At 42.5% G+C, this 13,116-nt stretch overlaps 1 protein-coding gene across 2 annotated transcripts in view; it reads left to right on the top strand.

Moving 5' to 3' along the window:
• The first annotated feature begins 319 nt into the window (after positions 1–319).
• The window catches only part of HIF1A (hypoxia inducible factor 1 subunit alpha), a 97,781-nt gene continuing 84,984 nt past the window's right edge, over positions 320–13,116 (top strand). For both annotated transcript variants that reach the window (XM_068254420.1, XM_068254421.1), the window contains exon 1: positions 320–745. In XM_068254420.1, the coding sequence (XP_068110521.1) occupies positions 714–745 (32 nt within the window). In that variant the 5' untranslated portion in view covers positions 320–713. The remainder of the gene's footprint in view (positions 746–13,116) is intronic.

The raw sequence follows: 13,116 nt of genomic DNA, 5'->3' as shown, positions 1-13,116 counted from the left end.
AAAAAAATCCCAAAAATGACCCTTGTGTGAATTAGCCCTAAAAGGCTTCAGGCCTACCAGCAATTCAAAATCTAAACTGACTTTTTTAGGGACGTAATGAAGTCATTAGCACATTCACGCAACACGCATTGTCCTGATAGTTATGAGAGTCACTTCTTGCTCATGTGAAGGGGAATACAATTGCAATTAATAAACGTCACTTTTCAAAACAATCCACATTCCCCTCCAGCAGCAGCAGGGTTAACTCTGCTCTCTCTCTCGCCCCGCCTCCTCCATACTCTCCATGGTTACACCCCCCTCTTCGTGCTGGATCAGCTGACTCGGGGCTGAGGGCGCGGCTGAAGAACAGGGGGCTCGGCTTTCGCGTCCTGTGATTGTCTCTCTCTCCTCTCACGTCAGCAGCTTCCCTCCGCCGGACACACCCCCACCCCGCTGACGCAAGCGCAGGCCTGGCGTTTTGTTTGCGTAGAAGGGGGAGGTAGTGTGTGGAAGAGACAGAGCGGCGGCAACGGGAGAGCAGCGTGAGAGAGACGTACCGGCTGCGTATTGCGTCACTTGGCGGAATCCCTTCCTGTGGGCACTCGGACTATCGTTACCTGAGCGGATTATACGTGCTTCCCTCCTCCGCAGCAGCGGAAGCAGCAGTAGGCCTCAGTGTCCGACTAACCCCTCGCGCTTGCCGCAGCTTCCGTCACCTCCTTGCCCCGGCTGGCATGGAGGGAGCAGCAGTCACTGACAAGAAGAGGTGAGTGTCCTTCCTGACCTACCTGCCTGGGGTCCCCTCACACGTCACTTCCTGCTATCTGCTCCAGGGGGCGCCACTGGGCTCCTTTATTGCAGACCTATTTGTTGATATTTTAATGTACCTGTGAGGGGGGAACAAAGTTTTATGTGTAGTACACACCATGTAATTATTCATCATATTGATGGGTCAAGTTGATCATTTCTGATAGGCAGGGCTGTGGAGTCGGAGTCGTGGAGTCGGAGTCGTGGAGTCGGGCAATTTTGGGTGCCTGGAGTCGGAAAAAAATGCACCGACTCCTAATGAATTTGTAACTGTAATTAAAATAGAAAATATGATAAAATGTTCTATTTCTCAGATAATAGTCATTAAAAATAATGTGTATATATACAGTAATAGCTGTGCTTAGTCCACAAAAATGAAATAAACCAATCAAAATTAGTTACTTGTGCTGCTTCAATAAAGCAGTCCCCGTATTTTTAAGGTCAGATATACATATCTGATTGTGACTGTATATATGATGTGTACACAGGAATCTCTTATATATACTAAATAACATCTATGCTGTAAGAATAAAGCCTGATGTGTAGCTGTGTCACTAATAGAGATGGTCAACGAGATGGAAATAATTCTGCATTGATGCTGATTTATGCAAATGTATGCACTCCCTTTGCTGATGAAATCAAATAATTTGATATGTTATTAAAATTTGGTTTGGTGACTACAAATTAAAGGGTAACTGAGACGGATGAAAAGTAAAGTTTTATACATACCTGGGGCTTCCTCCAGCCCCCTTCAGGCTAATCAGTGCCTCGCTGTCCTCCACCACCCGGATCTTCTGCTATGAGTCCTGGTAATTCAGCCAGTCAGCGCTGTCCGGCCGCATACCGCTCCCACAGCCAGGAACATTCTGCATCTGCGCAATAGTGCTGCACAGGTGTAGTATGCTCCTGGCGGCGGAGTGTGTGCATGCGCACTACGCCTGACTGGCTCAAGTACCTGGACTCATAGCAGAAGATCCAGGTGGTGGAGGAGGACAACGAGGGACTGATTATCCTGAAGGCGGCTGGAGGAAGCCCCAGGTATGTATAAAACTTTAATTTCATCTGTCTCAGGTTTACTTTGTTACACAGTAGTACTATACTCTACATATGCACTCTCCACAGAGCTGCAGGGAATCCACTGAGAATGTTGTGCACATTGAACTCAGAGGTGTTGTCTGTTTTACAATCTCCTCATTCCCCTGTAGAGTACCTGCACATCATTCTTACATGTACCCACACTTACATTGCCTAGGGCCTGATAGATGTTCTTTGTTCCGGTTTGTACCTTTTACAAGTACTCTTATCAAGGACTAGTTTTAGTCTAAAGGGAATAAATATAGTAGTCTACATATCCTTCTCACTTCAGTTGTCTTGTAAAATTCCTAAGTGTTGGCAGTTAAGAGACGAATTTCATGTTACATACTTTTAATCAACAAAATTGTAATATGCAAATTAGAGGAGTCGGAGTCGTGGAGTCGGTGGAATCCTAAACTGAGGAGTCGGAGTCGGTGGATTTTTGGACCGACTCCACAGCCCTGCTGATAGGTCTGATGAGGTTTCTGATCGATTTTTCAATCACTTCTGCACAGAATCGATTTGACCCGTTGACGTGATGGGAAATTGCATGGTGCGTATCAGACATTAGATCCTTTCCTCATTTAGAGGGAAGCCTGAAGGTGGCCACTAATGATCCAATTTCTAGTGAAATATCGTTTGAGCGATCAGATAATTCTGATTGGAAGAAAAATCGTAGGTACTTTTCCGTTAGCCGGGCGCAACCACCAGGTAGCGTTAATTACTATTCCCCCCCTCCAGGCCGCCATGGATAGTAGGGAAAGATGTAACTCTGCTGCCATTGATCGCTGGAGTTACATGTTTCCCTACTATCCATGACGGCCTGGAGGGGGAATAGTAATTAACGCCACCTCAGCGATTGCTATCTTTCCCTACTATCCATGGTGGCCTGGAGGGGGAATAGTAATTAATGCCACCTAGCAGTTGCGCCTGGCTAACGGAAAAGTACCAAATTGTTCACTACACCATCAACAAACCAATCTTTGCTTCCTATCTATCACAACCAACTAGAAAATCCAAATTTTAGTTTGACCAAAATCCAATCGGATGACTTCTTATAATCATTCGTAATCGATTGTGCCCATCAATGGAGATTATTTACAACCAATCTGATCAGAATTTCTGATTGCTCTAGTGATTTTTTTTTTTTGCTAGAAATTGGACTGTGAGTGGCCACCTTCAGAGACTTCCCCTGTCTTCCTCGCCCTCATTGTTCCAGAGATGGGACCCTCTGAACAGATTCGACAAGAACTTGGCGAATAAGTTTGCAACCGTACTCCCATCTATGTACAAGTGTGGCTTTATTGCTCTGGCGCAAGTACGACCCAGGCAGTAGCATGGAGTCGTTTGTGGTTGTCTCTTTCCTCTGTGCTTCTTCAGACAGGCACAGGCGATCACATTGCGCTTGGGCTTTGCGAGTGCGCACTTACACAGATGGGAACGCAGTCATGAAGAGGGTCCTGGCGTTGGAGGGCTGCAGGTGGATTGGAGAAGCCTTTGGATCATCCAGAGCATTCACTCTACAGAGATAAGAATCCAGTATTTTGCCTTTTTGCTTTTAGTCCACAGATGTATTTTAAATGGTGCCCACGCGTTTGCATTCCGAAAGTCAATATTCTAGTCAGTTTGTACTTATTTATTGGGTTGATGGTGGTCTCAAATGGGACTAAATTTGAAATTTAGCAGATTTGAGTGGATTTGAAGGTGTGATCACTTCGGTGGAATTTTGTTAGTTATCTGTTTACATTGATAATGTTTGGCAAGCTCTGTGCATACATTTGTTTTTATCAGATATGCTGGGATGTGTTGGCACTATTTGCACAATATTGAATTGGTCTTGGGCAACTTGCAATTGGAAGGTTGAATGAGTGTGCTTGAAAATCTGGTGAGAGGGCACAGGGCTGGATCCATGTTGCCTTGACAGATGCATAATGTTACATAGTTACATAGTTATTTTGGTTGAAAAAAGACATACGTCCATCGAGTTCAACCAGTACAAAGTACAACTCCAGCCCGTCCCCCACATACCCCTGTTGATCCAGAGGAAGGCGAAAAAACCCCCAAAAGGCATGGTCCAATTAGCCCCAAAAGGGAAAAATTCCTTCCCGACTCCAGATGGCAATCAGATAAAATCCCTGGATCAACATCATTAGGCATAACCTAGTAATTGTAGCCATGGATGTCTTTCAAAGCAAGGAAAGCATCTAAGCCCCCTTTAAATGCAGGTATAGAGTTTGCCATAACGACTTCCTGTGGCAATGCATTCCACATCTTAATCACTCTTACTGTAAAGAACCCTTTCCTAAATAAATGGCTAAAACGTTTTTCCTCCATGCGCAGATCATGTCCTCTAGTCCTTTGAGAAGGCCTAGGGACAAAAAGCTCATCCGCCAAGCTATTATATTGCCCTCTGATATATTTATACATGTTAATTAGATCTCCTCCTCTAAGGCGTCTTTTCTCTAGACTAAATAAACCCAGTTTATCTAACCTTTCTTGGTAAGCGAGACCTTCCATCCCACGTATCAATTTTGTAGCTAGTCTCTGCACCTGCTCTAAAACTGCAATATCTTTTTTGTAATGTGGTGCCCAGAACTGAATTCCATATTCCAGATTTGGCCTTACTAGAGAGTTAAACAGGGGCAATATTATGCTAGCATCGCAAGTTTTTATTTCCCTTTTAATGCATCCCAAAATTTTGTTCGCTTTAGCTGCAGCGGCTTGGCATTGAGTACGATTATTTAACTTGTTGTCGATGAGTACTCCTAAGTCCTTCTCCAAGTTTGATGTCCCCAACTGTATCCCATTTATTTTGTATGGTGCTAGACCATTGGTACGACCAAAATGCATGACTTTACATTTGTCAACATTGAACTTCATCTGCCATGTATGTGCCCATATAGCCATCCTATCCAGATCCTGTTGCAATATGACACTATCTTCCTGAGAGTTGATGATTCTGCACAATTTTGTATCTGCAAAAATAACAACATTGCTCACTACTGCTTCTACTAGGTCATTAATAAATAAATTGAAGAGCACTGGACCCAGAACAGACCCCTGTGGGACCCCACTGCTAACAGTCTCCCATTTTGAGTACGATCCATTGACCACAACTCTTTGTTTTCTGTCCATTAGCCAGTTCCCTATCCATGCACACAAACTCTTCCCTAGTCCTTGCATCCTCAACTTTTGCACCAGACTTCTGTGGGGAACAGTGTTTTTGGACTCTGCGCTGATCATATATAATTTACAAATTTAATAGAGAGTCTAGGAACTAGTTTGTCCAAACCAGGAGCAGGCATGATATTTTTTAAGAAATTGTACTGCCAACAAGAGAAAAGATTGAGTTACTGTATATACCTGCTGTAATTTTTTAAACTACTTTTTGTAATGTCTCCTTATTTTTGTCCAGCCCTGAGCTATAAACTCATCAAATATGCAAATTCTTGTTTGGCTGGAAATTAAATGTTGCATTGCCTGTTCCAGAAATATGTACAAGCTAAACTGACTGGGTAATTCCCAGTCAATTGGTGGACAGTTTATCTGAAATCTGTAAATTCATTGGCAGTTCCTAAAGCTTCAAACACATGTCCGGGAACTGTCGTCTGCAGGGATCAGGCGTCCAATCGATGGGGCCGAGTACAGACATGTCACTAATCTAGAGGCTAGTGACCTGTCAGTTGCTATGGAGTGGGAAAGAGAGATGGCAGCCAAGAGCAGCTCTCGGTAGATGGGATTAGTAGAACAGTGCACTTGGATTCAGGGTTTTGGAGTCGGGGCAATTTTGGGCTGTTGGAGTCGTTGATTTCATAAACTGAGGAGTCGGATGATTTTTGTACAGATTCCACAGCCCTGTAGACTAAGGAGTCGGAGTTGAGGAGCCTGAGTCGGAGCCATTTTGGGTACCCGGAGTCGGAGTAGTGGTTTCATAAACTGAGGAGTTGGAGTCGAAGATTTTTGTACCGATAGCCCTGCTTGGATTGGGTGGATGCCGCCTATCTGGGGAAGGGAGGTTGTCCTAGGTTTTCGGCCAAGGCATCTCTTTGGCCAAGTTTAATCCATCGTGTGTTTGTAGCTTAAAGAGACTCCATAACAAAAATTGCATCCTGTTTTTTATCATCCTACAAGTTCCAAACGCTATTCTAATGTGTTCTGGCTAACTGCAGCACTTTATACTATCACTGTCTCTGTAATAAATCAATGTTTCTTTCCCCTGTCAGACTTGTTGGCCTGTGTCTGGAAGGCTGCCAAGTTCTTCAGTGTTGTGGTTCTGCTATGAACTCACCCTTCCAGGCCCCTGTATGCACACTGCCTGTGTGTTATTTAGATTAGAGCAGCTTCTCTCTTCTCTCTTATCTTTTACAAGCTGGATAAATCGTCCTCTGAGCTGGCTGGGCTTTCACATACTGAGGAATTACAAACAAGGGCAAAGCTGTTTGCAGGAAGAAAAGAGCAGCCTGAAACTTCAGTGCATGGGGGAAAGAAACACACAAATGATCTCTTGAGATTCAAAAGGAATGCTGTATACAGCCTGCTTGTGTATGGATGTATTTTTCTATGTGTGGACATACTGTACATCAATCTACTTCCTGTTTTGGTGGCCATTTTGTTTGTTTACAAACAAACTTTTTAAAACTGTTTTTTAACCACTTTTAATGCGGCGAGGAGTGGCGAAATTGTGACAGAGGGTAATAGATGTCCCCTAACGCACTGGTATGTTTACTTTTGAGCGATTTTAACAATACAGATTCTCTTTAAATCCATTTAGTGCAAGTGTTGCTGTTGAACAGGTTGTGCAGGCGTAACAATGCTGTGGGAGCTTCCTTTGATTTTATAGCCATGTTTCTTGTGAATGAAGAGAAACTTTAATCCAGAATATCTATTATATGCCAGGAAAAAAGATAAAGTGGAACTTCTGCTTATTTAAGTATGAAAATGTTAGAAGCTGTCTGGGTTTCATCTCTTTTTCTCAACTGACTTCCTGTGGTGACTTGAACTAAAGGAATGACTTTTGTGTAGGGAAAGAAAGCGGTATTGCCTGAATGGCTCTAATCCTGTCACACTCCACCATCAAAGTGCATTTGTGGTTTGTAGTCTGGAGAAATTGCCACATTCTCCCCTTAAAGAAATGTTTTTTTCTTTAAGGCCATTTTCATAGTAGTATGTTGTGATTTGATGCACGCAAATTACAACGCCCCAAAAAGTTGTATCTTAATGCCCCGTTATCGTCACGTACAGTATAGCATACAGGCAATGAAAAGTACGCTTCCAAGTCATTACTGAGCATGTGCAAACAGTCCAACGCAGCTAGTAACTTGTATAACGCACAGCATGCAGCACTTTCTAATAACGTTGCACACAAACACAACGTGTGCACTGTGAATGTCGCACAGACTTAGTATTACTGTGCGTTAGTCTGCATTGATAGGCGAGAGAGTTGCAGTCAAAAGTTCAATGCTGATACTGGGGTCTGTCTGCATGGCGTTTGTATATTGTGCTTGCATTTGTCCATAGACTGTGGTAGGGGCCTTACATTGTGAGTCCTGTTGAGATAGCAATGTGAATTGTTCAATGTATTCTGTAAACTCTTTGGCGTCAGGGTTGGCATTCATGGTGGTGGTTTGAGTGCCATTTTCAGAAAGAAGCCAGTAGGTAAATATTAAGAGGTCGACTTCCTTTAGTATTGTTGGTGCAAGTTAGTTTTCCCATTAAGGCTTAGGTAATCAGAGTTGATTAAGTGATTGGTGTTACGGTATTCTTAGGTGGGATGATATGCCTGGTACACACAATGCAATTTTCCGTCAAAACGACGGTAGAATAGATTTTCTGACAGGTTCAATCGGTTTTCTGATCGCTTTTCCAATCACTTCTGTACAAAATCAATCAGGAAAACGATTAGAAATCACATTGGACCGGTCTAAAATAATCGATTCAACATCAGTCTGATGGTAAATTGCATCATGTAATCAGAATTAGGGGATCAGTTAGGGTTCTGCATATAAAGGGTGGGACTAGCTTAAAGAGGAGCTGTCAGCCATACTATCTCAAAAAAAAAAACAACAACCCACATATGTAAGTAGATAAATACTTGCTCTACTTAACATATGTATTGCACTGTCCACGTTTTTGATTTTAGTGATTTTTCTACCATAAATATCTTCTTTCCCATTTTAAGTGTGACTATTTTGAAGCCAGTCCTGATGTCATTTCCTCCCTTACTCTCCTGCTTGATTTGCCCACCCTTCACTCTGGAAAGTGCATTGTCTCAGCATGAGAAATATTGGCTAATCAGCGAGGAACAGAGGTGTGGGAGGGGGAAACAGGAAGAAAAAGAGTCAATCAAGCTGCACTAGGGGAAAGTAAAGAAGCAGAAAAGGACAACCCAGCATGCCCTGCTACTTCCTTTTTGTGTACCAAATGAGTCCGGTAAACTGGGGGAATGATTTATCAACAAGCAAAGTAATAGTGATTTTAACTTTTGGGTTGCCTGGTTAGCATCCTTCTTACTGTACTTGTTTACCAGTTAAAAATAAAGAATTGATTTTTGATTCTATGCCCCACAGTTACATGTTAAGCACCAGGAAGTAGAGTGAGTGTAATCACTTGCCATAATAACCCCTTGCCTCTCTGCAGTTGTCCAGCTTACACTGCTGCTTGCTTAATGTGATCATTCTTGTCGGCATGAATTGTGTTGTGTGTAAACGAATTGTGTTGGAAATAAGGGTTAGATTTCACACAGGTTGTGTGCGGCTGGCGTTCTTCTTTTCCATTGTGTGAGAAAACGGAACTGAACTGATGGTATGCAATCGTTACATCACCATCAATATCATCCTTTAAACTGTACTGTCTAGCCTAAGAGCGGTCATGGGTTTGCTGAAAAGCAGCTATTGTGCCTGGGCTATTTCATCGCTGACTGTTTATTTTTTTTCTTTGACTAGTCCACGTTGCCATTTTCTGGGGGTGGGTGATGAACGGCCTTTCTCGCTTCGGAATTATTTTGCCTCATTATTATGGCCTATTCATTACTTGAGTATGTAGGCCAGAGAGGCAGCTTTCTGCCTAAGGGGCAAATTATTCCAGGGAAGTCCTAATCTTGCCCTGTAACTCACAGCTGCTGCTGCAGAATCTTCAGTTGCTACAGTCGCGATTTGCTTTTTGCGTTTTGATAAGCCACTAATTGACAGAGTTTTTGTTTGAAAAAGGATTTGGATTTCAGGCAAATCTGGAAGTCTCAAAAACTGGCTTTGTCTTTGTTATGCGTAAGACCCCTGTGGGCATACTGTAACATACTGTAGCTAGTTTTGCGCTTGTATGTTTAGCACTTAAAATGTATCCATTGGACAATAAAAGCTCAATGATATTTCAAAGGAAAATGTTTTTCTTTGTGCTGCAGCCTGTGTATAATCGGTGCAAATGCGTTCATTGTTTTTACCGTGTCTGTAACATGTTAAGTTACTGCAGCTTTTATACAGTAAGCTTGTGAAGAAATGTTTACTTCCCGTTAGTGTGTGGCAGTGAAATATCTCCACAAGAAATCCTTGACCTTGCAGAGGCTTTGAGGCCTGCTTACTGTATGCCACTGAGCTCTTGCAACAGCAATAAAGCTTCCGTAAAAATGTATGTGAAAGCATTTGTTCAATGGCATAAATGCATAACCTGTTTTATTAATGCATAGTGCTTCGGGGAAAGCTTTGGATCATGATCAGTGGCTGTTTTGAAGTTTAGTCTGCAGTCGTATCACTAATGCAACATCCATTTACAGCTTTTGTGGTCAATATGGATTTCCTAATTGATAAAAGTGGTAATCTCTAACAATGGTTTTATAGGAATTGTGGGAATCAAGGTCTACTGTGTTCTGTATTTTGTCTTGTGATTTGTTTGCCTGTGTATATGTAAATATATAGTGTGTGTGTGAAGATGTATTTTGCATTCTTGTTGTTATAACACTAATGTAGCCTATGTCTGTAAGGTTTAAACTGGCTAAAAGTGTTTTACTTGACAAATGGTGTTGGGACTGGAACTCACTAATGCGTTTTTTTGTTTTTTTTTTTCGTTTAGGGAGTGCTTTAAATCGCTAGCGCTTTCCCTAAACTCTCTGCCAATGTAAATAAATGTAACAAATTCCACAGTAGCGATTGTGATTAGCAAAATCAGTCGCAGGACATTCAGCATTTTGGTAGCGTTTGCGCGTTAATGTAATTAATTGAAGCGCTGGCAAATCGCTCATGAATCGCTATACATATCGATTTGAGTGCAATTTTAAATTACTGCAAACTGTAAGTAAAATTATGATACATTGAAAGGACCAATCAGAATTAAAATCGCTGGCAAAAACCTTACACTTTTAAAAATCTCTCCCATGAGGCAACTCCTACGGGAGACAGTCAAAAGTCACTGATCTAGCTCATGTTCTACTCATTGCAGCACGTAAAACAATTTACAACCATTGGATTTATTCATCCACCCCAACACTCTGGGATTTACAAGAAGAGCTTTCTCAACTACTTTCTATGGAGAGACTGGAGGCACTACTTTATAAAGAAAAGAAAACCAAATCACTGTTTCATGAGCGTCTTAGGAAGTGATTTTACAAAGTGTATCAACTTGCCAGCGATTGTGTAGCGATTAGCGTTTTAAAGTCTGATTGGTCCTTTCAATTTCAATTTTGTTACAGTGTGTTAACTTTAAAACGCTAGCAAAATCGCTCCCTGCAGGTTTTGATTAGCGATTACGCCAGCGTTTATATACTTTACATTGAAGCGCTAACGCTCCCAAAATGCTGCATGTTCTGCGTTTGCGTTTTTGGGAAACGCAAACGCTCCTGTAGAAGTTGCCCTTCATTAGCTGAGCGTTTTGGCAAAACGCTAGCGTATCGCAGCGCTGCCAAAATGCTCACAAAACCGCTCTTGTGGGTTCCAGCCCATAAAGATGAAAGACTGCATGATTTCATGGCTTATTTTCGTCTAACCACCTGGTATTGCAATGCAGACTTACTAGGGACATTGGGTAGGCTGGAAATCCCATCCACAAGGCGGCCAAGCCAAACAAATTATTGAAGGCATTTGAGATCTAAAACACTGAGTTTTTCTTTTAGGTTATGGAACTGTATACTTGACACTGAGATACTTCGGGTATATCTACGAAAGGGAACATCAGAGCTGGGGGGGGGGGGGGGGATAAGGGTAGGGGGTAGAAGTTGTAAGATTGGTGCAGGAAGGCATGCATATATTCATAATATCTTCATGTATATATACTCCTGCATACGGTGTTTTATATATTTGTATGTTCATTTGAAAAACTAATAAAATATGTTTAAAAAAAAATCTCTCCCAAAAGCACTGGAAAATGCTCATGAAATCGCTTACAAAACGCTAATTAAAAAACACTAGCGATTTTGTAGTGGGTTCCAGGCTGACTGTGTGTGTGTGTGTGCCCTTTTCTTAAGGTCCATACTCACGGGGGACGGCCGTCGCCGCAACCACGTGGCACGCGCGTGTTGCGGCGACAGTTCCCCCGTGTGTATTATGCGCGCGCCCCGAACCGTCGCCCGTCGGAGCTGTCGCCAGGCGATTGCCATGTTCAATCGCCGGCTACAGCTGTCGCCGCAACCTCGCTGGAACTGTCGCTACTCCCGCGTGTGTACGCGGGATAGCGACAGGAGACCTACGCAAGTGAATGGAGCATCCGGACGGGGGATGCTCCATTCACAAACAGCTTCCGCCGCGTCTCTGCCTTTCTGGCGAGCCGTGTGGACAGCTGTCGCTGGCAGGGAGCTGTCGCTCCCTGTTCACGTGCACACATGCAACGGGGGACAATTGTCCCCTGTCTGTATTTAGCTTTACACAGAGCTTTTCCCCATCCCCCTCTAACCAGGGCTGTGGAGTCAGGACAAAAATCATCCGACTCCTTAATGATTCCACCGACTCGAGTCTCCGACTCCTCTAATTTGCATATAACAGTCTTGTTGATTGAAAGCTTAGGCATCTTAAAACTATATTAGGATGACATCTGCTTTTGGGGACAAAAAGCTCCTGACCAGGAAGCTGGCGCTCTACCCTGTACCCTGTCATGTAGAATTGGTACAGGAGCTGACAATAGTTACATGTGTTAACACTCAAATGCACTAGTTCAAACAAATTACAATTCCTATGAAACATGATTACTGTTTTGAAATGTACTAAAATTATATATGAATGTCATTTAACAAAATGGCTCAGTTGGTTGTCACAATAGTGATTAGGGAAAGGCTTTCAGGTACAAATATTGAGTTGATTCAGAATTATACAAATTGTGTATGAAAAGGTATGCAGCTTGAAAATGGACTAATCTGCTCCTGCAAATTTGGAATTTGATTAGTCCATTTTCAAGCTGCACACATTTGCATACAAATTTGCATAAACCTGCATCAACACAAAGTATTTGCATCTCATTGACCATATCTACTAGTGACACAACTACTCGTTGGGTTTTATTCTCACCGCAGAGATGTTATTTATCATGTATAAAGGATTCTATGTGTACACATCAAATATAAAATCCGTTACATATGTGTATCGGAGTTAAAAAATACAGTGACTGCTTTACTGCAAGAGCACGTACTGTAACAGTTTTTTTGATTGGTTTATTTCATTGTTGTGGACTAAGCACTCCTTTACTGTATATGCAAGTTATCGGAGAAATCGTGTATTTTAGCCTATATTTCCTCCTAATTTAAATTTATTAGAAGCTGGTGGTAGTGCATTTTTGTATGACTCCGCTTCCAGGTGACTCCACAGCTTTTCGCGGTCCCTTTTGTAGCTTAAGATCTCCTTGGCTAATTGCTATTTTATTCCCCTACAGCAGGTGTGTTCTTTTTTTAATTTTTTTTTCCCCACCCTCCATGGAACACTGCTCCAACCTGGCAACCCGAACATGCATGTCTGTACAGGGATCGCTGTAAAGAAGAGTTGGATACTGTCCAGCTGTTATTTCAAGTCTCTACACGGCTTATCCCATAAACATTGCAGACTATTGTCTGCTGAAACAGTGCCTACTGGGTGTTTTGTATCTGGATAGCCAAGAAGGGTAGATTTCCCATGGAAACCAGTTTTCCCAAATCACACACACGCGCACACGCACGCACGCAGCTAGAAAGTAAGGCCCAGAACTGAACTACAGCATTGGTCATTTGAAACAATCAGTCATGATTGTTTTGGGTGACTTGCCTGTATAAGCATGGTGCTCTGCTGTGTGTTTTTACTCTGAGGGGGCGGG

Source organism: Hyperolius riggenbachi, chromosome 9 (genome assembly GCF_040937935.1).
Source record: "Hyperolius riggenbachi isolate aHypRig1 chromosome 9, aHypRig1.pri, whole genome shotgun sequence".
NCBI classification, from domain to species: domain Eukaryota; kingdom Metazoa; phylum Chordata; class Amphibia; order Anura; family Hyperoliidae; genus Hyperolius; species Hyperolius riggenbachi.
Note: the sequence above shows the minus strand (reverse complement) of the source record. Positions and strands in the feature narration are given on the sequence as shown.